Source organism: Vidua chalybeata, chromosome 8 (assembly GCF_026979565.1).
Source record: "Vidua chalybeata isolate OUT-0048 chromosome 8, bVidCha1 merged haplotype, whole genome shotgun sequence".
NCBI classification, from domain to species: domain Eukaryota; kingdom Metazoa; phylum Chordata; class Aves; order Passeriformes; family Viduidae; genus Vidua; species Vidua chalybeata.
The window spans coordinates 4,676,504-4,702,279 of NC_071537.1; the positions used below are offsets into that span (position 1 = coordinate 4,676,504).

The 25,776-nt window shown below is 44.4% G+C and overlaps 1 protein-coding gene across 4 annotated transcripts in view; it reads right to left on the reverse strand.

The window, feature by feature from the left end:
* Positions 1–25,776, reverse strand: part of TACC2 (transforming acidic coiled-coil containing protein 2) — a 117,680-nt gene that overhangs the window by 73,953 nt on the left and 17,951 nt on the right. For 2 of the 4 annotated variants that reach the window (XM_053949293.1, XM_053949292.1), the window contains exons 1-2: positions 15,863–15,891; positions 502–627 (exon numbers count right to left, since the gene is read on the reverse strand). In XM_053949293.1, the coding sequence (XP_053805268.1) occupies positions 502–627; positions 15,863–15,891 (155 nt within the window). Of the gene's footprint in view, positions 1–501; positions 628–15,862; positions 21,485–25,776 lie in introns of those variants that run through there. The other 2 variants (XM_053949291.1, XM_053949294.1) reach the window with 2 other exon arrangements.

The window sequence follows — 25,776 nt, forward strand, 5'->3', positions numbered from 1 at the left end:
AACCCCACTACCACCAGCACAAAGAAGGCAACAATTTCCCTTCTCAGTGCAAGCAAAGGCAGACAAAAAGGCCAGAGTCCAACAGAGATACCTGAATGCTCTATAATCAACATTATACTGTTTAAGAACTTCTCACAGAAAACGCTCCAAGGATTAGTTATCTTGTACTAATAAAAAAAAAAAAGTACATGCAACTAAAAAAACACAGGGCATATATTGCACCTTCACATGTCACAACCCTCCTTTGTGCTGAAGTGATAGAATCTCAGGGAAGGGTAAACAGAATCTTCTTTTGAAGGTTTTGACAAGGGGGGATTTAAAACTGCGCTGACAGAGGCAGACTCAGCAAACCCATCAGCAACTGGTCCTAGCAGACATTTGCCCATGCAAGGAGGGTGACAGCAGCTCCTCAGGCAGTGCTGAGCTCCTGGTGCTCCACTCCCCCGCAGCAGGGAGCAGTGCAGGCACTGCCCTGCCCCAGGGCACAGCTCTGGACAGTACCTGGCTGCAGTCAGCTCAGCAGCTCCCACGGGGACAGCATTTCCAGAGGCTGCAGACACAGCTGAGGGATGCTCACAGGGATCCAGGGGAGAAGCCAACTGATTATCATCACCTGGCCCAGGAGGGCTGTGGAGAGAAAAGACAGAGAGAAAGGCAGCCTTTAATGTCTCAGTTTTTGCAGAATTACTGTTGTTTACCCTTCTGAATCCCTGGACTTGAGCATGAATGAGCTAACTTGTGTGTTAGGGAACACAGAGAAAGTTGGCATTTTTAATCTAAGTCGCTTTTGTTCCCACAGGACTGAAGTCTCTGGATTTTTGTCTGACTTACAACTGCAGGAGCAATGAGACAGTACAACCCCACAGCAAATGAACCCCATTGTGCTTCTGATTATGAAAAGCAAATAAGAAATGGAACTGCAACTTGAACAAGAGAAATGACAAGATTCCCTTGCTCAGAAACCACATAAAATAAAGGAGCTCGATGTTGGTTTTCACCTGAGCTGGGGGGGGGGGCTCATTGGTGGGGGCACAGAGTCAAAGGTGTCCAGGTGCAGTGGAGAACACACAGGGAGACACCCAGCCTTGTCCCATTCCTGAAAAGCAGAGAGCCCCTGAGTACCTGCAGCTTGGGACTGAAGAAAACCATTTGGAAACACACTGCTGAATCAATAAGGAAAGGAGCCTTGCTCCTTGAAAAAGAGACTTTATTTTTAAGAGACACCAAACTATGAGAACCCCCCAAAAACAATGTTTTTGCTGCTACTTCAACCTGACTTTGCCACGTGACCACCCAGAAATCAGGGCCCTGCAAGCATCAGTTTTCCCTAAAATTCACCAAAATTCTCAAGCAATTTGTAAACCATAAAGTGTGACCTTAAACTGCTGATGCAGTTTCACACTGCCCTGGATCCCTTCTCTCCATGTTGTTTCCTGTACTACCTAGTGAAAACAACACTGAACACATGGGGATGGCACCATACCCAGATGGATTTGAGGTGCATAAACTCAAAACTGTCACTTGGCATTTGCAATTCCAGCTGATAAATACAAAGCTCTAAATCAGAGAACTCAGCTTTAAGTGATTACTATACTACCTAACTTCAAATCCAGAGATCCTGGATGATTCCCTGCTGTAATTTGATTTTGAATCAAAAAAACACAAGAAAGAGTTTAATTTTATTATAACCATGTCAGTTATGCTGGTAATGACTGAAGGCTGCCATGTCAATGTACTCACACTTCCCATATTTTATCTAAAGGATTCTCTAACATGTTCATGTGGGAAAAACAATTACAACTCTGAGCAGTTGACTGCCCACAGATTCTCTGGTTTAACCACACCTGAGGGCTCTGCCTGTTGTAGGGACCTTTGAGCCAAGGTGTTTACAGGTTCTAAAGTCCTCTGGCTCATTATCATAAAGAGACTGGTTTTCATTCATTACTGAGTTGCAGCTGGGGTGTCCCCTCTGCTTTGCCTTAAAATGAGTCTTTGGAAAGTAGATTTTGACAACAGCACTTTACAATTTCTTTTTATGTTCATAATGAGTGAACTGAGGAGATGGGCAGGTTTTCTCCTTGCTGTGACAGAGCTCTAAGTCTGTTCCTGTAAACACCTAGAAAGCAAAGCACAAGCCCAAACTGCAACTGAAACTGCTGTGCCCCAACCTGGTGAGAAGTGTTTGCTCCTCACCACTCACGTTTCCTGCACAACCAACTCCTGGACAGGGATTTTCATAGTTTATGGACAAAGTAACCTGAAACTCAGGCCTGGGGAGGTGATGGAGAAGCTGCTCCTTGCCAAGCCACCCTGCTCTGTGCTCCACAAACAATGAAACCATCCACGAGCTGCTCAAACGAGTTCCACAAGTGACATTCCTGGGAATCACAACTGCCTTTGGCTCTCCAGGGCCTGCCACCAGGTCCCTGCTGCCACCCCTCTGCAGCCACCAGCCTCTAAGGCCAATTTGTTGCAAGAACTGAGCTCCATAAAAAGGCCACAAGCTTTTTCCATTCTGTTGCCTCAGCTCTGGGTCGAGCCTGGAAGAGGATCGACATAAAACTGCTTCCAAATTCTACTTATGACAAGCATGACTGAAATAGTTTGCAAAGGAAAATACCACACAGTTTAACAAGCAGTTGCTTACCAACAGCTGCAGCGAGCACACTAAATTCAGCCCCAAGACCACGGGGTTCAGTCTGTTATTAGTGTGTCACAAGAGAAAGACACTGCCCATCAAGTGTCCTTAGGCTCTTGAGTTTCACAATTTCAGTTTTAAGGCCTCTACTTAGCCTTGAAAAGAGATTTTCCAAGTCACTGTTAGAAGGCAGGTATGCAAATACGTTTCAGGCAAAGCTGGACCCACAGTATTCATTATATATCAACGAACATAATGAATTCATAGACTTCATAAACCTGTCTAATTTCTTCTCAAACACAGCAGGTCTGACTCTATGTGAGAAGGCTTCAAACCAAGGCAGAAATTTAAGATACATACAGGGCCACAACTTGGCACACGTGGACAGAGACAGCGAGTGCTGGGTGCCCTGGGTCTGTTTGCTGCTCTCCTCCTGACATCCCTGAGATGCAGACCTTAAACCCCTAATTTCATAGGAAAGTTATAAAACACTCTGATACTGGTGCTGGAGACAGAAGGCAGCTACAGGTCTTGGCATTTACTCCCTGTCCATGTTTTTCCAATCAGGAGAGCTGGATGAGGCTCCCTTTGAACAGTCAACAACAGCTCCAAGTTTACTCCAAGGGAAACCAATAAGCATTTCAAGCTCTGCTATCTCCCAGTCCCAAACATTTGGCTGCTTTTAATGAGATAAGAGCAAGATTTGTGCATCCTGCTCTTATTCCAGAAATCTCTGGAAAATGGCACCAACAACCACGAGGCAGGACTGAGCTCTCAGTGCTCTCACCACCCACTCTTTTGTTTACTTCAGGACACAAGATGTTCTCACTGGGTACAGCAAGCTGACAAACAAAATCCTTTACATTTCATACTTGGCTTTCTAATACCTTGGGCTAAAGAGTCAAAATTTCCAGCCTCAGTTTACCCATACATAAGGAAAAGTATTAATCAGTCCCAGAAAAATACTGAGAGAATTTGTTCTTTCTGTTCAGTTCTTACACTGCAATTCTTTGGAAAGGAAAAAGATCTAGCAGCACCTACATCAGTTTCAAATTCATTCATTCAAACACACTGCACCTCATAAAATTTGACCCATTTTATTAATTCTTTCATAATATTAATCTTCTCACAGTTCAGTTTGCAGCTTATCTCTTACATTAACCGTATTCACTGAAATAAACTTGGTGTCTAGAAAAGCCAAAAATAACCTGTTGCAGTAACTCTATGTCCCTTTGGTATTTCTGTTCTTTAAAAGTATTTCCATGCTTACTGGGACTTCTGTCAATGATTCAGCAGAGAAGGAGGTAAGAAATTATTTCTCATATAAGAAACCAACATTACAAGTATCACTTACTAAAACTAAACTTATTTAGGGAACAGCTCAGACCTCCTGAATAAGATATAAACAAAGCATTAAAAACAAACAAACCCCTCTTTTCTTTCCCTCCTGCACAACTACTTATGAACTAATTAAAAACCCACTTAAATATCAACAGCATTTCAGGAAAAATATGAGATTCTAAGATTAAAATGGGAAGTGTGGCTTTATTTCCCAAGGAACTAAGGGAACATCCATCCTCACAGGACAAGTCCATTAAAAGCTCAGACACAGCAATGACTGGGAGTCACTTTTGCTGGTCACTGTGCTTAGATTTAGCCAAGGTTTTACTTTTACCAGCTAAAAACGCACTCACAGTCAAAAGTTCAAGTTTTGGGCAATACACTGCCTTTTGTAAAGCCAACAAAAGACCTACTTATGCATTTAAATATGTGATTTTGGAAAAATCTCTCAAATTCCATACTCTGAAGAAGAAACTACGCCGTGCCTCGCACCAGCACTTTGTATTTAGGCTCAGCCTGGGCCAGGCTGAGTCCTGCTGAGCTGGAGCTGTGCAAACACAGTAATGAAGGTATCCAAGAAATGAACTGGCATGTGTTAATTAAAAGCAAATAAAACCCCTGTCAGACAGGGGGAACACGAGTTCGATGCCCAGTGCATGGCAGCAGAACTACACTTCTGGAAAAAAGGTACTGCCACCAAGAGACCAGAACCGGCTCCTGGGGGAATGATTCCAGATTTCCACGGTGCTCCTCTGAGCAGGACTCGAGGAATCAGCAGAACAGGTCTGGGTGCTGGGTGACAGCGCCTGGAGCACGCAGGGAGGGTGGGGCAGCACCTGAGTCACACCTGTCCCCAAGGGAGGGACCTGCCACCAGCCTGGCTGGCCACAGGCTCCGGACACACGGCTGCGCTTCCAGCAACAGGAGAGTCCCTTCCCTTCCAGCACAATTCCATCCCAACAACACCACAAAGGCAAACAAGCACGGGAGCTGGCTCTGGAGACGTGAAATCGTTTTTCCAAGGCTTCCTGAAGGCAATCCCCAGCTGTGGAAGGCAGCCCAGGTGTGCAGCAGCTGGCAGTGCCCGCAGGTAACTCCCGGTGTTCTGCTGGAGCTGTCAGGGACCGTGCACTGGCATTCTCAAAAATGCATTTTTCTGGCACTTGTTGTGGAAACCCTGACAAGATAGAGGAGTTATCTTGGCAGGGGATGGGGTTTAGTCACACGTTACCTGAGGTCCTGCACTTCCTCTCTCACCCAGCCCTCCTTGCTTAGAAACCCCTTAATTTCTGTAACATGCGCACTCAGATTGATTAGCTGTAACAATAAAATAGATTTTTTTTTTTTTTTGCCGGAGTGTTCTACATTACTGTGATTGCATTAAAACTTAGGGTGAGTTACTACATTAAACAAACACGATTATATTAGATTCAAATACTTAAAGGCACTGAAACATGTGTTACAGCACTACTCCCTTCGCAAACTAAAAGAGGGACAGCAGAAAGCCACATAAAAGTGTCAGAAGTATAAATCACGCCTGCACAGGATGAATAAGCATATTTGCTGTAATAACTGTCAACCATTAAAAAAAAGCCCATCACGACACCACGAGCAGCTTTTAGGGGCTCGGAAGGGCTCAAAAGGGCTCTCGGTCACGTCCTGATGTCACTGGAGCACGACTGCAAAGTTCCCAAATTCCCAAAGTTCCCAGCCAGCAAACCTGAAGCAGAAGTTCCTCAGTACAAACAACACACACAGAGTCTCCTCCTCACTCGAGCAGAAACCCCAAACCCAGCCAGAAACCAGGGCAGGAGCCACAAAACCATCCTGTTTTTTCTTTTTGGAGGGGAGGAAAGAAGACTTAATCCCGACCCAGAGCTGGAGGCAGCGCTGTGGGAGCGGGAGAAACAGCTTCCAAAAATCAAAAAATTAAAAAAAGAAAAAAAATTAAAAAGGAAAAAAGGGGGGGGGGGCGTGGAAATAACTTTCCCACTCACAAGTGTCTACTCACCAACGCCAGGAAATAACCAGCAGCGCTCCTGCCCGCAGTCATCCTCGCCGTGAGCTCAACCCCCCGGCGCAGCCCCTCGCCCGGCCACCGCCGCCCTGCGCTCCCAGCATCGCGGCCGGGCACCGCCAAAGCCCGCTGCCTCCGCTGCTCCGGGAGCCCACAAAAGGCCGAGGAATAGGAGCCCGGAGCTGCTGCCGCTCGCAGGCTCCTCCCATGAGGCTCCCCGAGGAAAGGCCGGAGCGGCCGCGCTGCCGCGCCCGGGTCCTCCCCCGGCGGGCCCGCCCGGCCCCCGCAGCAAAGGGGCGAAAACACGCAGCGGCCCCGCTGACCGCCTCACACCTGGCCGGCTTCCTTTTTATTTAATTTTTTTTTTCCCCCCCTCTCTCCCCGGTTTTACGGCGGGATTTCGGAGTTTCCATCCGCTGGAGGGGAGGGGATGTGGAGAGATTAAATTACGGTGTGTGTAACGCTTAAAGCGCACACACATAGCTCCCAAGGCTTTAAAAATCACTTAAGAAAAGCCTGGTTTAATTGATGGTGTTTGGCAACTTTTTTTTTTTTTTGAAGTTTCAGTTGTTTTGCCCAACTTTAAGTAGAACTTTTTAAAATGCTTTCAGGATGCAGACATAAAACTTTTTAACAGCTTTCACTGAAGCATTATGTGTTTATTGCTAAACAAGTAACAGTTTTCAAAAATCTAAACCAAACCATTTTTAATCCTGGCTTAATTGTTGGGTTAAATTCCAGCTCCTAAAGTCACCCAGGTTTTCTCATAGGTTTCTTTACCTACCATCTTTATAGGTTAACCTTCTTTCTCATGGATTTCTTTACCTGCCTTCTTATAACTTCCTTTACCTGCTTTCTTACGAGTTTCTTTCTTTCCATAGGTTTTTACCTGTTTCCTCACAGGTTTCTTCACCTCGAAGAAAATGGAGCAATTTTAATTAGTTGCCAGCCCTTACTAGTCTCTTGGGTTTCCTATGGGTTTATTACAACACAAAAGAAGGGCTTTAAGGTAATTAAGTCTGCATGGGGATACCCCAAATTGCATATACGAGCTGCCAGCACCCAAGGAATTAATTGAGTCTCTCCCAGAGAGATCATTATCATGTTTATAACACGCCATACAATAACCATAAGCTTCATATCTCTCCCACAGCAAGAGAGTTGGTAGATTGGGCATTTGGTAAGCAATAGAGATATTTTGGATAAAATGCTGGGGTTACAGAGACTCAGTTTAGCTGAGTTAGTTTCCCAGCTGACTCCATGCCTCCAAACTCCTCAACTGTGGTGCCAGCCACATCTTGGGTGACAAAACTAACACTTCCTCTTCAGAGCTCAGTCCAGCCCCTAGCAGGACTGAGCATCTCCTTTTAGTATTAAGGCACAGTAATGATACCTCATGGACTTCTCAAAGCACCAATTCAGAACTGGGCTGCAGGGGGGAAAATGTTCAATTTTTTAAACTCTTTTGTTAAAGAAGTCAACTGTTTCCACTTCTAGCCCTTGTTTGATCTTTTATAAGCAAAAAGAGGCAACAGATTTTTGTTCAGGTAAATTTTGTGTTAGAGGAGAACTTTCCCATCTGGCCTGAAAGCAGAAGACAGGGATTTCCCCTCCACGTGCTCATCGCTGCTTTTAACAATTCAGATACCTGAACAGGAAATAGAAAACTATACCAAATGATCCCCAGACACCAAATCAGACACTGCAATGGGTTAAAATGCTGAAAGACATGTAGTGCCAGCACCATCTGGGCTGCAGGGCATGGCTTTTCACTGTGCATGGTGTGGGGAGAGCTCACTTGGCTGCAGGAATTGGAGCCAGCAGCACCCACTCTGACAGCAAGAATTAAGATGAGCCTCGGAGTTTAAACTTTCTGGGGACAGCATCTCTATCATATCCTGCCTCCCAAGCAATAGGAAACCAGCCATGGAAAAATTTACTGTGATTTTTGATACAGGTACAAGGGTCCAGTCCCCCTCTCATTTTGGGGGAAATTAACCTCTTTTGCCATCTGGAAGGCATTTCACAAATAGCTTCTGCAGGTATAACTGCCCTGGGTGGGGGGGAAACCCTGCAAAGAGGACGATTCATTAAAATAAAATTTAATTTTCTTTGTGAGCAGCAGTCTGGCACAAAGCCATGGCCACAGACAAGCCATGTTCCTGCTAACAGAACCGAAGCCAGCATTTTTGGAATAAATGCTCATTTTACTCAAACAACATGCCTCTACCTGTTCATTCCTTAGCCTTTTGCTGTGCCACAACCCTTTGACCTACCGTGAAGCAATTTCAAGCCACCTTTGTCACAGAAACATTTCCAGTTGTCTCCCAGTGCCCTCTGCTATTTAAATGTGGGGACCTGATAGGCTGAAACTCCAGGAACAGCGTGCTCAGGTGTGCCTGAGCTACCTGAACAGAGGGCTTGGGGAGTACAGAGGGAAACAGCTGAAAAACAACAGGAAAATAAAGAGATAAGCGCCCAGCAGGCAATGAGAGGGCAGGGGTGGCTGGGGCAGGGCAAAGAGCTGCCAAGGAAAGCCTTGCAAAGGTTTCTCTGGAGGCCAGAGCTGGACCAGAGCAGCTGATGAGAGGGACTGGGAGCAGGAGACATCCCACAGGATGGCAGTGCCAGAGTCCAAACCCTTCCCTGGCTCCCAGGGAAGCACTGCAAGGAAAGTCCAGAAAGCATCAGGATGGCACGTAAAAAATGTAAATTGTGGAATCACACATTGGGCTGGGCTGGAAGGGACATTTATAGGAGCCACTCCCCTGCCATGGCAGGGACACCTTCTGCTATCCCAGGTTGCTCCAACCCTGATCAGCCTGGCCTTGGACACTTCCAGGGATGGAGCAGCCACAGCTTCTCTGGAAAACCTGTTCCAGGGTCTCACCACCCTTTCAGGGAAGAATTTCTTCCCTGTATCCAATCTAGCCCTGCCCTCTTTGTTTTTAAAGCCATTCTCCCTTGGCCTATCACTACATGGCCATGCAAAAAAAAAAAAAAGTATGTGTGATTTTAAATCATTCTTTGTGAAAACTTGGTGCCCATTTTAAGACCCTTCTGCAACAAAATCATATAAATATACTTCAGTTTTAGAATAAAACAGGAGTTTCTTGTTTGCATTTCCTAACCAGAAGTTCACAGTCATTCACTCTGCAAAACCACAGATCCAATTAACTGCAGAGAGCCTGGCTGAGATACCAAGCCACATCTGTAACAAACACCTGAACTTTATATTTCCACTTCTTTCCACATACAAATTGCCCACAACCATCATTTTGGTGGTGGCTGAAAATTAGGCTGTGCATTTCCCAGCAATTTGTCCTGCAGAGGCTTTAGGATGGCTGTCTCTTTAAATTCCCAGCCTTACACCTTAATCTAAAGGAAAGTTTAGTGATAACCCATTACATCTTGGAGGATGAAAGTGATAGGAAACTGTCATTTTGCAAATTTCCAGTTAAGTAAGACTGGTTTTTAGAAAACCCTAGGCTAGACTCAAAGCCTCACAAATACCAATGATAACTTCTCTAGCAAACCAAGTTTATTTGGAGTTTCTGCCAGAAGAACTAGATTTGGAGAATGGTAGACGTAATATAAGTTTCATGTACCGTCACAACATTAAAAAAAAATAAAAAGAGAAGATGTGGAAAATTTTGGAGACTTTTAACTATTCAGCTAAACTAACTCTATCTTTTGAGTGTTTAATGACATCGTTAGGAAGGGAAAATGGAATTTTTAAGTGTCTATTTATTATTTTTCCTTAGTTGTTAGTAACTGAGCGATGTATTCATGCTTTTGCTTCCATTCCAGGAAACAAATCCAATCTTCTCTGTCTGCTGCAGAGTTATTCTTAGCTGGCTTTGATATTTCTATCAGCTAGGAGAGCATAACAATGTTATCATGGTTACAAATTCCAAAGATTTTACATAAGCTCTTGAGTGCCTTAAAAAAAGGCTTTATTGATTACACTGTTTGTGCTTCAATAGCCAAAGCAGCTAGGAAAAACAGTCTGGAGAAGAATTTAAAAAAAGCAGTTTGATGAGTTTCATGGAGCACATGCTCCATGTTTTTCAGATCACCATGGACAAAGATAAGGCAAGACTGACAAGCTGGAGGCTGGGAAACACCAGGCCAATGAATCACTTAAATCCTACTTGCCTACATGCAGCCCGTCTTCCTAATTTGATTTTTTTTTTAATCTGTTGAAACAATTAGACAATTTGCCCTCTTATTTAAGCAGAGCAGGACAGCTGTGGGTGTGGTGCTTGTAGGATGGTCTGGGTGGAAAAGGATGGCAGGACAGGGCAGAATTCTCCCTGGCTGAGCTGCCAGAGGCTCAGGGCCAAGTCCCTGGCTGGGATCACCCCAGTGGAGCAGATTTTGGGCCAGCACTTACCCCCTTGAAGGGCAGGCTGCAGCCTCTCCCACAGCTGCCTGGAAAGGAATGTACCAAGAGGGAAAGCAAGTCAATTAGTGAAATTAAATTGGAAACAACCCTGTGCAGTCCTGGGGCACTTTTGGACAGCTGGTTATTTCACTGAGGATGGTGGATACCGAACTGGGGAAGGGGAAGGGTTGAGCCTGGCTGAACAAAGAGGAGGTGCCAGCACATTTCAGCAAGGAGAAGGAGGTTCCCATCACATTCTGGGGCTGGTCCTTGCCCTCAGCACAGGATGGTGGCAATCTGCATTTCACAAGGGCCTTAGAATCCAGAGCAATCACACCTTTGATTGCAGCAATTAACAATTCTGCACTTATTACTGCGATTTGAGAGGGAGAACAACTTCTAGGCCAAAGAGAATATAAGAATTAACCTGTGAGGTGGGTGTACATGAGCAGGCCCAAACAGATCCATACAACATTTTTTTTTTTTTCCAGGGTACCCAGATGTTAAGGAATTGCAATAACTAAAAAATCCCCTCTTGTTTTTAGCAATGCATCTGTGGATTTCCACACACCTGGACCAGTATAAGATAGGCTCCAAAGAATCAACATAAAAGACAGGAGGAAAAATAGAAAAGGGTAATGCAAGAACTATGGAATTCTAGCTCTTCATCCCTGTGGCTGTACTTCTCTTTTCAGAGATGCCCTCCATGGGGTTTAAAGCTGGAGCTAATCCTATTTTGCATATTCTATTAGACAGAGGGACCATGGAAAAAGCTCCATGGTATATCCAATTTTCCAAGGAGCCAGAAGATATTGTGTTGGAACAGAGAGAACAGGGGTTCTGTAAAATGCAGAAATGATTTTGAGAAAACAGGCAGATTACTTGGAAGAAGCAAGGTTGAAAAATACATCTGGGGAAATCTAATTAGGAGGAAAAAAAGTAATCTGAAAGTAATTTTTATTTTCTGAGGAAAAAACAAAAAATTATGCTAACATTCCTGTCCAGACATTGGACAAAGTATGTCAGCGTCCATGCTGGATTTGCTCAGCAAATTTCTGTATTTGATTAAATAAATGTAATGTCTTGAGGAACACAAGGATGTGTGGAAACAGCAGCTCATGTATCACCCATCCATGTCAATACCTTCCTTATGAATGTGTGGCATGGTCTCACATACCTGGTTTTTCACTGGAATGTGTTTTGAATACAACAGGACATACTGTCCAATCAGCATTTTATAAATACTTTACAAATTTCATAAATACTTCAATGCTGCCTAAACCAGAGGTCAGCTTGGTCAATGGAATTCATGAGAGTAGCTGGCAAAATTCCCTTTCACTTCCTAGAAAGAATGGGAGATGTCTGTTGGGTAAGAGCAAAGTTATCTTAATTTTTACTCTTCTGTGAATAGAAAAATACCAAACTTCAATATCGCAGTCTTCGCACAGATGAACTTCCCACAGAACTGCCCATCCTGTTAATTCAGTTCAGGACTGCAGGCATCTCCACAGGCACAACTGTACTGACAGCTGCACCTTCTAAGGGTGACAATGACAGTAAGAAGGGAGGAAAATAAAGAGAAAGAATTCAGATACAAAGGAAGAAGGGCAGGAGAGATAAATTACCTGATTAATTTTGTGCATTTCATTTATGTGTAAATCACCTCCAGCTACTTTTCCCTTTGCTTTGTGAGCCTGAGATGCTACACAGCTGAATCGATTTTGAAGTTAAAAAATAGGGAAATAAAGAGCTGCACAAGCAGTGTTTTGACAAGTTTCCTTTTAACTCCAAACTCTTGTTTTCAGATGCTAACAAAGCAAAGCCTTAGTGCTCAAAACCCACTTGCCTGATGTGAAAAGCAGTTCTACATTCCCCACCTCATCCAGCAAGACTGTTAAAATATTTAATGCTGTATTTGTCATCAGACAAAAAAAAAGACCAAGTCATATTTACTAAGGAGTGAACATTCTTTTTGGAGTTACTGAACCTGCCAATTTTTAATGGCAAGAACAAAAAATGAAGCAAATCCAAAAGTATGTCTGGACCAACTTTAGAGATCTTGTCTGACCTATGCAGAGGACATAAGGAATGTTTTTCAAGTAGTTTTGCTGACTCCAACTGCTGCCATGGACTTCCCATATAAAAATATTGTTTTGATTGATAAGTGATGGGAGTCAGTGCAGCAGAACTCTGCATTCTCTCAGAGCACGGGTGTCACTGCTTGCAGTGTGTTCACAGCTCCCTGTGCTCTTCCCTGACTGCACTCCCAGCCCAGCTGAGCCCCTGAGCATCTCTGGGAACCTGGAACACCCTGAGGCTTGTGGACAAACCCAGAGTTCTGCCAAACCAACTCATCAGCCACCCCATGCAATGTGCTCTCTGCACCTGCACATCTGGGAACGGCTTCACAGCCTCCCCTCAAAAATCTCCCTCAGTACTTTTTCCAAGAGACAATGCCAGCCACTTGAAGTACAACAGCTTATCAAAAAATCCATCCCACCTCTAAACATCCCTACAATTTTGCCATAATTTCCAACTTTTTTCCATGCTCTGCCCAACATCTGTCACAGTCCGTGGTGCAAACAGGAGCATTTCAGGGACTTAGGGACTCCCTCCATTCTCCCTCCATAAAAGAAAGATGTGTAGGTTACATTACACATATGTGTGTATCAATTAAAAAAGGAGAAAAAAACAAACAAACAAAAAAACCAACTTAAGTCCTGATCTTCCTTTCCAAGTAAACCTCAGACAGAAAAGTGAAGCAAATGGAAGCCCAGTAAGTGGGAATAGTGACATTTTGATGCCCAAATGTGGCCATTAGGAATACAAGTTTTCTGTTATTGACCTGGTAAAGAGAGTTAAAAGCAGAAATAGTTGGTTTGTTGGTTTTTTTTTTTTTTTAGTCTTTTTCTGTGCTGACAGACAGGTTTGCCAAAATCCAACTCTTCCCTGCTTCTGCTACTAGCACAGCTGTAGTTCCACAAGGAAGTGTGGCTTCAGCCACAATCTCCTTTCCAAAAATGACTGTCCTTTTTGCTGAAGATTTGCAGGGAAGTGATTGGTGCTGTACTGCTGCCTGCAGACATAAGGGCTCTCCTCATCAGCTGACCAGAGCTGCCCCCCTGAAGGTGGTGGGGGCAGGAATCCCTGCAGGCAGTGCTTGGATTCACTGTTCATCTCAAGACCAGCCTCCTCCCAGGGCACAGCCACTCAGGGAAGACATTCCTCTCTTTCCTCTCCAGGAAGAAATCCCAACAATAATTTAAGAGTCAGATCACACAACTTTACCCCCTCATGCACAATTCAGTGGGGTTTCAATATGAGGGATCTTGTCAGAGAGGGAGTTATACAGAAGTGGTGGGAGGGGAAGAAAACAAAGCTGAAATAATTCAGAGCCTTCTCCTTCTCAGTAAGAAGGTTCTAAATGGTTCTCAGAACCATCTCCTTCTCCTAAACATAATTTACTTCTTATTAATATTTATTTTGAGAGCTGGGGAGGAATCTTTCTCCCTGGAGTTCTTTATATCAGGTCCTTATCCTCAGAGCCAGCTCTTAGAAACATGCACCTCATTTTGCATGGCTGTAGTAGCTTATCCTCTGTAAGGATGACAGGGCAATAAACCACTGCAAAGCACTCAAGGCTTTGTGGCTGACATACACAGCATATAGAATACACCTTGAAAATCAATGATACAAACAAACCCAGTTTTAATCTCAGAGGAAAACTGGACTGGTCAGTGTATAGGACCTGAGGAAGACAGACCAGCCAGCTCAGCTAATGCTCTCTGCTTCTTTCTTTGTGATACAAATACATATTGCTCTAAAAATGAGCCTGACCAGAGCAGAGGCTCCTCTGGACGTCTGAGAGTCCCCAGTGTTCCAGCCTTTTGGACAGCCACAGTCCAAAATGAGCAGCTGCCTGTTGATGCAAACCCTCACGCTGGAAAAACAGGTGATAATGAATTCTTGAAGCATATGCAAGCATTAAGCAACCACTCAGTGAATTGTCAGCAGCTGTTTCAAGAGCCCTGCCCTGCCTGCCACAGGTATTTATTTAAAGTATGGTACCCACCCTGATATGAAACACATGCACAGACTTATGCACTGCCCTGAGTCCCTTATGGCTCCTGAGCCAGCCCCTGCCAGCAATTTGTTTGGGAATTTCAAAGCTACCCACTGTGAAGCTTCCCATTGTATGAAGGGAAGCAAACAAAAAAGGAAGGACCTCAAAAGAAATAACAGGGTCTAATTTTCTTGTCATTTTATAGACAGATCCTTCAAGAGAAAGTCATATAGCTGTCCTGGTTTCCAACACTTCTAATATTTTTCTAATATGCATTCTGCTCACACAATTAGATGGCATTCAGCCTCCATCCCAGCAGGCAGAACTCCCCCACATTCTCACCACAACTGAACCTCTTCAGGAATTTTCACTTACAATATGGTTTTATCACCTCAGCCTTGAAGGAATGTGGCACTGGAACATTTTTCCTCATTGGTCAGTTAGTGCCATCTATGTTTTTGGGATTACTTAGAAAGATCCCACCCCTGCAGACCATTCATTGGCATTGTCTGATACAGTTTAGCTTTTCCCTGTGCCCTGCTGTTGTCTCAGCCATTGCTGCCTCCTCTGATACAGAAAAGAGAGGGACAGCATGCAAGGAAGTTCTGAGGTTACAGAGGAAGCAGTGACGTGACTAGATAAAGGGAAATCGCCTGTTCTAAGATCATAATTATCATGAATTAACTTCATATCAAACTAGGAATTCAAACAGCAAAGTAGAAGCTCATTAAAAAAGAAAAAAAAAAATCTTAACTTTATTAAAGCAGTTACTGCTAGGTTTGGAAAATAAAAATAAATAAAACAAAAAAACTCTGAGGCTCCAAAAGTCCCAGCTCAGAAGAATTCACATCTGAAACAACTCCGTGTCATTAGAAACACTGAATAACACGGTGATCAAAGGCACTGTCAGTGCAATTATATTGTACAGGAGGATAAGAGGGAGGCCCAAACAACTAACTGTGAGTAATTGGGTTACTCCTTAGGCTTGTTTTTAAACACTGCACTACACCATTTGAATGCTACAGGTCTCATTTAACTGGGTCACCAAAACTGAGGCAAAAGTCTCCTAACTTAAGGCTAGGAAGTGCTATTTGTATGCCTAACTTCAGGCTACGAGGTGAGAACACTGGGAAGCAAACACACAGGTATGGACAGGAATCTGGCCCAGCAGATGGAACAGCTCAGAGCTCTGCTCCTCAGCTCTCAGGACCTCTCTGTCCTTACAGATATATATATACATATTTTTCCATGTAATCCACATTTAGAAGCAACATATATTTAAGATAAAGTTAAGAACAGAGTAAGTGACATGCCCTCCCAAACTGCCCAGACAACGGGCACCTGCCTGGAAAATTGCAGCCCTCTCCAGCCCTGGGCTCCTGCCAAGCATTTCACGAAGTAATTCAAAGTAAATACCTTTCAGTGGGTAATCCTGCCACAGCCATATCTCGAAGTTCACTGAGGTCAAGGTTCTTAGGCTCAGTTAATGCAAGCGGTGATAGCTTTCCTTTGGCATCCTGGAGGGAGCTTTTGTGTTCTGAATTCATCTTGCTTGGCTCATTTTCAGCAGCAACAAGACCTGCACGTGCAGAATGCTCGCCCTGCTCCATCACAGGGAGGGCTGGAGAGTGATTTTTGTACAGGTCTGCCTCCTGCTCCTCAGAGCTCGTGTTTATAGCTAGGTCTCCCTCAGCAGTGACTAACATCCTTGCAGTACCAGTTTCAGGGATGTCTCCACTTTTTTCATGACCTGTCCTTGCTGTGCTTAACACTGTGTCACCATTCTCTTTCACATCTCCCTCAGTCATACTGCCAGACTCTAGTTTACAGTCACTTTGCAAGCAATCATCCTGGCTTACTTCAGTTTTTAAGTAATCTATTAACCCATGCATGGTCACTTTCTTTTCTTGCTGTGCATCTTGAGAATTTCCCGGTGTTTCCAAGCATTTCCTATTTACTGCTTCGTCCTGTATCAGCTGCATGTCACTCTGAGACCTAATGTCATGCACAGAATTGCTGTGAATATTTGCCTCCTGTTTTCCCTCAGGTGACACACTGAAATTGTCTGGAAATTCTTCATGGTTGTAAGATCCTCCCGGGACAAGCGTCGAAGCTGCCATGTCAGAGATGCTCTTGGCAATGTCTGCATCACCGTACTCACTTTTCTCCTGCTCATTTGGCTTAGGATCCTGGCACTGTGCAGCAGGAAGACTTACATCCTCTTCAGAGGGAACTGGTTCTGCATTGCACTCTGTAATTAAGTTATTTCCCTCTGTGGTAGCAGCATCTTCTACGTCCCTCCCCTGTACATCGCCTGCAGAGATAACAGCGCCGGTGGGCTGCTGCTGGCTGTCGGAGCACGCAGGGAAGTTCTCAGCTGCTGCCCCATCAAATGAAGCTGGTCCTTGCTTCTTTATCTCTAAGCTTATTAGTGATTCAGGATCAACGCCACCAGCACACACGCCCTCCTCTCTTTCCATCTCACTGCTCTCAGTGGGTTTGCCTGGCTTTTGCAGATTTTCCGGAGCTCGTTCGGCAGATGGAGCGCCATCCAAGCCAGGGACCACTTCTAAACAGCCAGAGGGCTGCCTGCTTTCCTCAGGGTCCTGGAGACTTGCTGGTGGCAGCTCTGCCCCTGTGTTTTCTTGTTGCAGAGATCTGCCCTCGGCAGCTTTGCAGGAAGTCTCAGTAGCTAAAGACAACTCTTGCCCCTCTGCTTCTGAGGTGCCCTCGGGAGCTCCTTTGCCCGCCCTGTTTGGTTCTGAAAAGTTCTCAGCACCACAGAGTTCTGCTGTGTCCTTGGCCACTGGATTCTGCTTGAAGCCTGCATGGTTTTCAGTCAAAAGTTGGGGTAATTCAGCACTCAGTGTGCTGTGGACAGTTTTTTTAAAAATCTGGCTGATGTGCTCCCTGAAGTCTGGGATGCTGGAGCCAATGTCCAGAGAGCTGCAAGTCAGAGCTTCATGCTCCTTTCCAAAGTTCTCTGCAGACTGCTCAGAAACACTGATGTCTGCCCTGGTTATGTTATTATTCTCTTTTGAAAGCTCTTCCATTTTTTCTGAATTCCCAGGTTTCTCTAAGATCTTACCATACTTGTCATCTACGCAGATATTGGTTGCAATTTCCTCATTACAGCCTTCTCGTGATGATGAAAGGCTCAGCAGCTTCCCTTCTGTAGTAGGGAGTGCTAACAGGGACTCTGCTGAACTGTCACTTTGCTGTTCTTTGAAGTTTAGCTCACTTTTTGTTTTTTTGGATTTAATTGCAGAGATCTCTTTCTTCAGCTTCTCAGAATTGAAGTGTGATAAGTTTCCAATTCTTTGCCCTACATTCGAAGTCTCTGACAGGGCAAATATTCTGTCTCCATCACCCTGAAAACTTTGGTCTGGGCAGTCTTTTTCACTCACACACATATTCCCTGCGGAGCTGTTTTCTGAATTTGCTGCTTTACCTGTGCTTACCCTGGGTGAGGGACCTAAGAGTGCTGACACCTGAGGACCTGGGAGACCCTGCAAGTTAGAGTTACCTTCTAAGGTGTTTTGGGATGCTACAACTTCCAGCTCATTGTTTAGTGATCCCCCCCCAGTATCCTTGTTGTTTCCAGGTTGCTGGCTGGGATGGCTGAGTGCAGAAATTGTAAAATCTGCTTGACAATAACCAGGCTGCTCTGTTGCATTTTGAATGCAGCTGGATTTATGTGAGTCATCAGTGGGAATTACTTCCCTGTGTGCCTGTAATGGTGAAGGAAATCCCTGTGCCCCTGGACTTGTATCGGGCTTTCTATTGCTTGTTTCTGGGATAGAAATACTGTCCTCACAACTCATCTCCATGTTTCCATTTTTCTGGATGACTCCCCCATCAGCAGTCAGTATATTTTTGGAGTTTTTTGCCATTAATGGCATTTTCCTTTGCATTTCTGGACGAGATATTTGGGGATCATTTTTCTCAGAATGATCAGAAGTATGTGCTATTTCTGTATCTCTTGGCAAAGCCTGTGATATGTTAGTGGCACTTGCTGAATCCTGTGTCCCTGGAAGAGTGTTTACAGCAGCAGCACAGCTTCCACCAGCATTATCCTCTCTCCTGCACACACTGCCTGGTTGCTCATTCTTTTCAAGTTCTTTACAAAACGTGTCTCTCTGACATGCTGCTTCATGCTGCCTTGCTGAGATCAAAGAATTATCACCCTGCTCGGGCTTGCTTGAGTTTTGCTTACTGCAGCACTTCTCTTCTGCCTTGAGATGGGTTTTGTTTTGCTCCTTGCAATCTCGCAAATTAAGCGCGGTCACACCAGAAGTGTCGTGCCTGTGTTTGCTCACGTCCTCAGCTCTGCTGTCATCCTTGCCCTGTTCTTTTGGCCTGTCAGAGCCACTCTGGGGCAGTGCTGGACCTGGCACAGGAGAGTGTTTGTCAGGGTTGTTTGAAATGTCCGGAGGTGTTTGTGGCGTGTTGCTGTGATTGTCTCGGTCCAGCCACTCGGGTTGTGGTGCCCTTGCTTTGTGCTGCTGATCATCTGCTCTGCTGACAGCTGTCAGGCTGCTCTGGTGCTCCTGCTGTTCAGGCTCTGTATTTGAACTCCAGCCACTGTCACCAGCAGCAGACAGCGACTGCTCTGCTTGCTCTGCCTGGGGAGGAGCTGTTGGAGCGCCTTCATTTTCCTGCCCCCCTGGGACACGGCGCTCCAGGACCTCTGAAGAGCTGCACGTCTCCCTCTCAGAGGGGCAGTTGTTTGCAGTGGCATGGCTGTCACCCCTTTCCTCCATGTGAACTTGGTGATCAGTAAGTCCTGAAGGGGGTTCTGAACGAGCCATCTGTGCATTTCTCTGACTTTCTGCAGCCACTTGCTTCAGCTGAGCCTGCACATCCGATTTACATTTACTTTTCTGAGCCAAATCTTCATCCTCCACATAACTTTTCACTGCAGTTTGGTGCTTCTCTTGTTGAACACCCTCATTTTGATTTCCATGCCCAACACTGCTGTGTGCTGCTGCAGGTTCCTGCTCCGGATGTCTGTGAGGTGCCTTGGTGATGTGACTGTTCTGTTCTTTGGTTTCCAGAGCTTGTGAGGCCTCCTTGGTTTGTTCCATGGTCCTTGCCAAGTCATTTAAAGCCTGGAGATCGAGTTTTAATTCGGGCATTTTTGCACTTTCTCCTGACTTGCTGGAGCTCTCAAGCTTTTCTTGACTCTCAGCTTTGGGTTCAGATTCCAGCACAGCTTCTCTAGCAAAAGCCTTTTCCCACGACTCATCCTGCTTACTTTGCTTAATATGATTGTTCCCAGGGTGGAGGAGCAGTGAACTGTGTGCACCATCCAAACAAACCTTTTCAGTCCTGTTACAGCCTGACTGGTCCCAAGTTTTGCCTTCTGCCTCAGTGTTAAAGCAATCAAAACTCCCTGGGCATTCCTCCCTTGCCAGCTGCAGTGAAGCCACGAGCTTGTTCTCCAGGCCATCTGGGACAGCTGTTTTCTCTTTGCACATTTGTTGTTCAGGTTCACAACCACGAGGCTGGGAATTGCCTTCGAGTGATTTAAAGTTACTGTCCAAATTCAAAGGCTTTCCCCCACCTTCTTCCCCCAGGTCACCTGTTGAAGTGTTTTCACAGAGACTGGATTTTTCAGGATCCAAGTGTTCCAAGTCCTGGTGGTGGCTACTAACAGAGCTCAATAGCTGTCTTCCTGCCTCACTCAAGCCCTCAGGTAATCCACTGGTTTCTGACACTTGTGCATCCTCTGTTTTGATTCCATTATTTCTTCCTGTTACATCCGCCCCCGTTTCTTTTTGATGCAGCTCTGTGGATCTGCTCAAAGAAGTACTTGATGCATATTCTTCCAGTAATAATCTTTTATCTACCACTGAATTTTCCTTGGTGGGACTGATAATGCTTTCTGTTTCAGAGAGCGTGTTGCTTTCTCTAGACACATCATCAGCTTTTATAATTTCATTGCTATTGGCTTCTTTTGGGCTTTCAGTTGTGACAGCTGATTTTTCTTCTTCCTCTCTCTCAAATGATAAAGGCACACTGAAATGCTCGGCACTAACAAGCTCATCCTGCTTTTGAAGCTCTCTTTGAAAAAGGGGCTTGTTTTTTTCAGAGGCTGTTTTCACTGCTTCACTCCTCGCTGGATCTTGAGAGCCATTTCCAGGCACATATTCCCTCGAAGGCTCTTCAGGCTTTGGTACCAGGAAGAGATTTGGAGGGCTAGAAGGCAACTCTGACATTAAAGAACAGGGCTCTGATTGCTCCCTTTTGCTTCCAGATAGAGCTGGATTTGCCTCATTCCCTTTAGCTGTTGTTTCAGCCCCCATCTGTAGATTACAGATCTCAGTGAAGCCCTGAGCATTCACAATCGCTCCAAATTTTTCACTGTCTGAGCCTCCTGTTGCTGGATAATTTGGGATTAAGGTTTCCTTTTTCATTAGCAGACCCTCTCCACCATCTGTGTTCTGTCTACCTTGCTGCATTACTGCCTGCAGCTGACCTACTTCCAAAACTCCTCGCTCCTGCTCGGCCTCCTGAGCAGTACAACAATCTCCTGCTGCTTCACCCCGGGGAAACGTTCTGCCATGTGGCTCCTTCATGCCACCCAGCTGCACATCCTGCTGGAGTGATCCTAATTCACCCAAACTCACTGCTGTGGCTCCTTGCACTGCTGTGAGTGCAGGGCTGGGCTCCAGGCGTGGCATTCCGGGCTCATTCTCTCTGGTTTTGGTACAGGAGGCAGCAGTATTGTCCACAGATTCAGCATGTGCTGATCCCTCCTCTTTGTCATCTCCTGGACCTGGTGATGGCTGTGCTCTGTCGCAGTCTGAGGTGTGTGATTTGTCACTGCTGCCTGTGACAGGTTCTTTGGCACAGTCTGTGACAGGCAGGATTCTCTCCCTTGCTTCAGCAGAGCACCTTAAGAAATCAGAGTCTGTCTGTCCTCCTTGCTCTTGCAAGGCAGTGTTCTGTCCTGTCCCCTCTGGAGACCCCAGGCTGGAATTTGGGCTGGATTGCTCTTCAGCACTGTGGCTACTGATGCCTTCATTACCGATGCTGCCAACAATGGAAACGTTTATTTGTTTCATGTCAATAAAGAAGCAAAGAATAAGAAGCAAAGAATAAAAACCGTTTTGTGCCACTGATGTTTCAAAGCCATGCAGTGCATGCACTGAGAAGCTGATCATCTGCTCTCAGCAGTTAAGCTATCAGATGAACGGTGATTTAAATGCTTATTACTCTGAAGTATGCAGCCAGTCTTACCTGAGAGCCACCGTGCTCATGGCATGCGTTTTAACCATTCCAAAATCTGAGATCAGTGTGGGGAGAGGGGACACACATCCACAGACTAAAGGAGCAACGGGGGAAAAACAGGGAGAAAAAATAACACTGGGAAAACCCACAGCACCTCAAAGAAAGGCTTTTTGTTTCTGCTTCTGAGATACTGCTTCGGCAAAGCTACACAGTAAGTGCTGTTATCTGGCTGTACTCGAGTGTGCAGCAGAAGATTAAGAAGGGCCCATCTGCTGAATGTTTTCTCCAACTAATCAGCACGGTTGATTCTCACCAAAAGGTCAGAGGGCTCACCCTGCCGAGTGTGGGATGCTGCTGTGCCACCATCTACACCCAAATGATGAGCTCATTTCATTGCAGGGTTTGATTTCAGTGCATCCAAGCTATAACCCTTGCTGTGATCTCTTTCTCCACCCATTAAAGATAAGATGGAAAAAGTGGAATCAGAGATGACTAACTGCAAGAATGAAAAGTTATTTTAAGTATTTTTCACTGTGTGGACCTCAGTTTTTTCCACACTGAGGTTTGTAGGTGATGAAATAGGTTAACCTTGTTCTCTCACTCACCTTCCATGTCTGGGCATGGGAATATGGAGAGAAACATCTGTGTAGGATTGTACAGAGAAGCAAGGGGCAGTGCTTATTTGACATGAAATAACGAATCCCAAGCAAAGCAGAACACAGAAAACACACTGCCAGGTGCTGGGTGGTCAGTGCAGAGCTGCACATGGAGAGATGGCTCAGAGCTTTGCCACAGCTTAGCAGTGACAGGTTACATTTCAGAAATTCCAAGTCCTCTTTAGACTGGAGCTAGAAAAGATGCTTAAAACACCTCCTGTATGGCCAAGCATAGATTGGATTTTAAGTAATATCCAGAAATCTGAGAAGCCTCTCTCTGCTTTTCTGCCCAAGTTTTACACACAAAATACCTGATGGAGAAGTGAGTCAGTGACCAGCTCTGGGGTCCTGCAGATTAGGTTTGTGTTTATGCAAACACAGCATCTTGGGCTGTGCTACCATGCACAAAATGCACTTCCAGGTGGGGCCAAGACCCCTCCTTATTCTGAGAACTGCCCAACAAATAATTTCTTTAGGGACAGCTGCACCTATAGCTGAATATGAGCCTGTCTTAGGTCCTAAAAACCTTCTTCTGAGTCACTGCAGTGGAAAACAAACCGGGCTTTAAAGAGCCATTGAAATTTGCCTATATTAAAGCTAAGCCTCAAATCTAAGGTAAAATATAACTTACAATTCATATATAAACAAGTTTCAGCAATGCTTGGCATGGGTTTGAATATTTAATTCATAGCACCAATACATTTTATTTAAACGTTCAGAAAATGGTTTTGCTCAGAGGAATTTTTCTCTCCCTAGCACACTGAAAACACTTATCCATATGAAATTTACTGACACTGGGAATAGCAGGGATGGCAATAGGATATTTGGTGTCTGCTGGATCACTGACAACCTGGGGCATGACAGGGCATGAGCAAACAGCAGGGAGACGCCAGGAGGTTTTCCTCAAGCAAGGAATACACTTTATTATTGACAATAATTTTGCACTCAGGGAAGCTTAATTAGAAGAGGAGGGGCAGAAGCCACAACATGGAACTGGGGAGGGGGTGGAGAAGTGGGAGTCAATTGTTATTCAGGCTTTTTGCTGTGTTGCAGGTCTATCTTCTTACTGACTAAATTGCTCATTAGCAGTTTTGTGCCCAGGGTTCTTCACCCGGGAAGCGAGCTCCTGTCAGAGATATGGTGATCAGGAGGACAAAACTGGGGGGAGGTTGAGAGGGGAAAGCCCCTCTACCCTCTGTGAAACTGAGCACTGGAAAAAGTAGAAAACACCATCCACAGTTATAATTGCTGCTTATCATTTATCTTTAATCTCTGATTGTTTACTTATCATTAATCCCATCTGTCAATGGAGCTGGTAAATGCACAGTAACAAATCTGGGATGGAACTGTTGGTGATGTTCACTATATAGAGCATTCATCATCATATGTTTGCATTTTTCAGATTTCATCTGACTGAATTTTCTCTTAAGACTTTTACACACGCCTTGTTACATTAGACTTCTGTTTGCAGCTATTAAATATGAAACAGTTCCACACATGTCTGAAGTGGTTAAATATTCTTGGTGACAATATCCAAACCCATGAACTATCTACTGCCATACTGGTGTCAACTTTGTCGAGAGCCATAGTAATGAACTTGTGATTTAGCAGGTTCAAGGGAGATGGCAATCCTGTGAACCAAGTTCAGCATTATGAATCAATCAAAACAATTTTGCTGGTATTCAATAATGCTGGAAAGTTGTTCATTTTACTCAGGAGCAGATGAAGGAATTGGGGCAATTTGTAATTAATGTGTGGTGAACAGAATTAAAATGAGAGTGCAGAATTAAAATGACAGTGAGTTAAACTATCACTGTTAGAGTGGAGTAGCACAGATTCATCATCTTGCTGCTGCAGCTCGCTCAATGTTTTATTCAGAACACAACAGAACTGAAAGGTCTGAGTTTTCATTCAGCAGGGTAGGCCCAGACTGACCTGTCTGGATATTTCTATTTATGTTTCTTCCTCTGATGGAGCTAACAAGGAGAACTATTCAGGAAACATATCCTACATCTTCCTTTTCATTATTTGCAGTCTTGCTTTTCTGTCTGTGAGACATGCTGGGGTTAGACAAACATCTGTTGGGAATGCCTTAAGCACAGTTGATCCTGCTTTAGGGCAGAAGGATGGACTGGATGACCTCTTAAGGTCACACCTAGTCCCATTATCTTCCACTCTTTTTAAAGGGAATAACACTACTGGGAAATTACACCACATGCTGAGGATAATTCCCCTGAGTAAAACCCAATCTACATTAAATCAATAATTACTTTCAGGGAACATGTATTTTTAGACAACCCATTTAATACAATCAACATAAAGCTATGGCCCTAGAAGTTGGTATTTTTAAACACAGGAAAATAAAGTATGGTCTCTTTTGTGGGTAATCTGACCTAACTCACTATTATTAAGGGGAAAATTCATTCCTATTTAAAACAAAACATGCAAATGACAAAGCATAGAAGAACATTCGAGTTCCTCATAGTTCATGTATAGTTTAGGGCAGAAAAAGTCATTTTGCTGTGAATAATTGCTGCATGTGATGTATGATGTTAAAAAAAAAGAAAATGCAGTCTTGCAAAGACATAGGTGCATCTGTAGCTTGAAATATGGGTGTCCCACTGCACTCAAGAGTTACCAAAGGGAGCTATTCCCTCATCTTAGAAGTTCAGCATACAGTTAAGAATTTGCAATTTCAAGGCCCTAACAAACTGAGCATATGAATATTTTGCTTCCAGTTACAACATTGAATAATGAGTTAAATCTTTACATGCCTAAAATGTTTGTTTTGCATAAACAATTATTGACAATTTACTTGTTTAGAAGTGCATTGCCAATTTAGCAATTAATTTTTAATAGCTGCAGTTAACCTCTTCCACCCTCAGAAGGCAAGCTGTGGCAAGTCTGAATTTTTATGGAAAAATTTAGGAGTCCTGCCCAGTTACTAAGCTGTTTATTAGGAGAGCACTGCCTGCTCTGTGTTTAGGGTGTGAGGCTACAAAGGATGTTAAGAAATCGATGACTTTTGGTGCACATCCCATAAATACTTCCAGATTAAGAGCCATACCCAGTCTATCAACCATTAACACTTGAAGTCACAACTCCCATTCATCTGTTTTGTCAGGAGATAAAAGTAGCAGCAGCCAGACAAAATCTCTGGCATTTAGCATTTAGTATCTGAGTGGGAGTGTGTGTGGAAAGGGGGTTTGCAGATGCCCAAACATGATAAGTGTACTGGATAAACAACAAGAAACGAAGATATCAAGAAATGAAGGTACCAGAAAATTGTAGATAATTCAAAATTTCCATTTCTAATTCCTTTTCTCCCATTCTAAACATGCAGTAGTTGTTGAAAGGACAGGCAGCCCTCCCAGCCCAGTCACACTTGTGAGGGGAAAACATCAAGTGCCAAAGCCTCTGGATCCCAGAGGTCACATA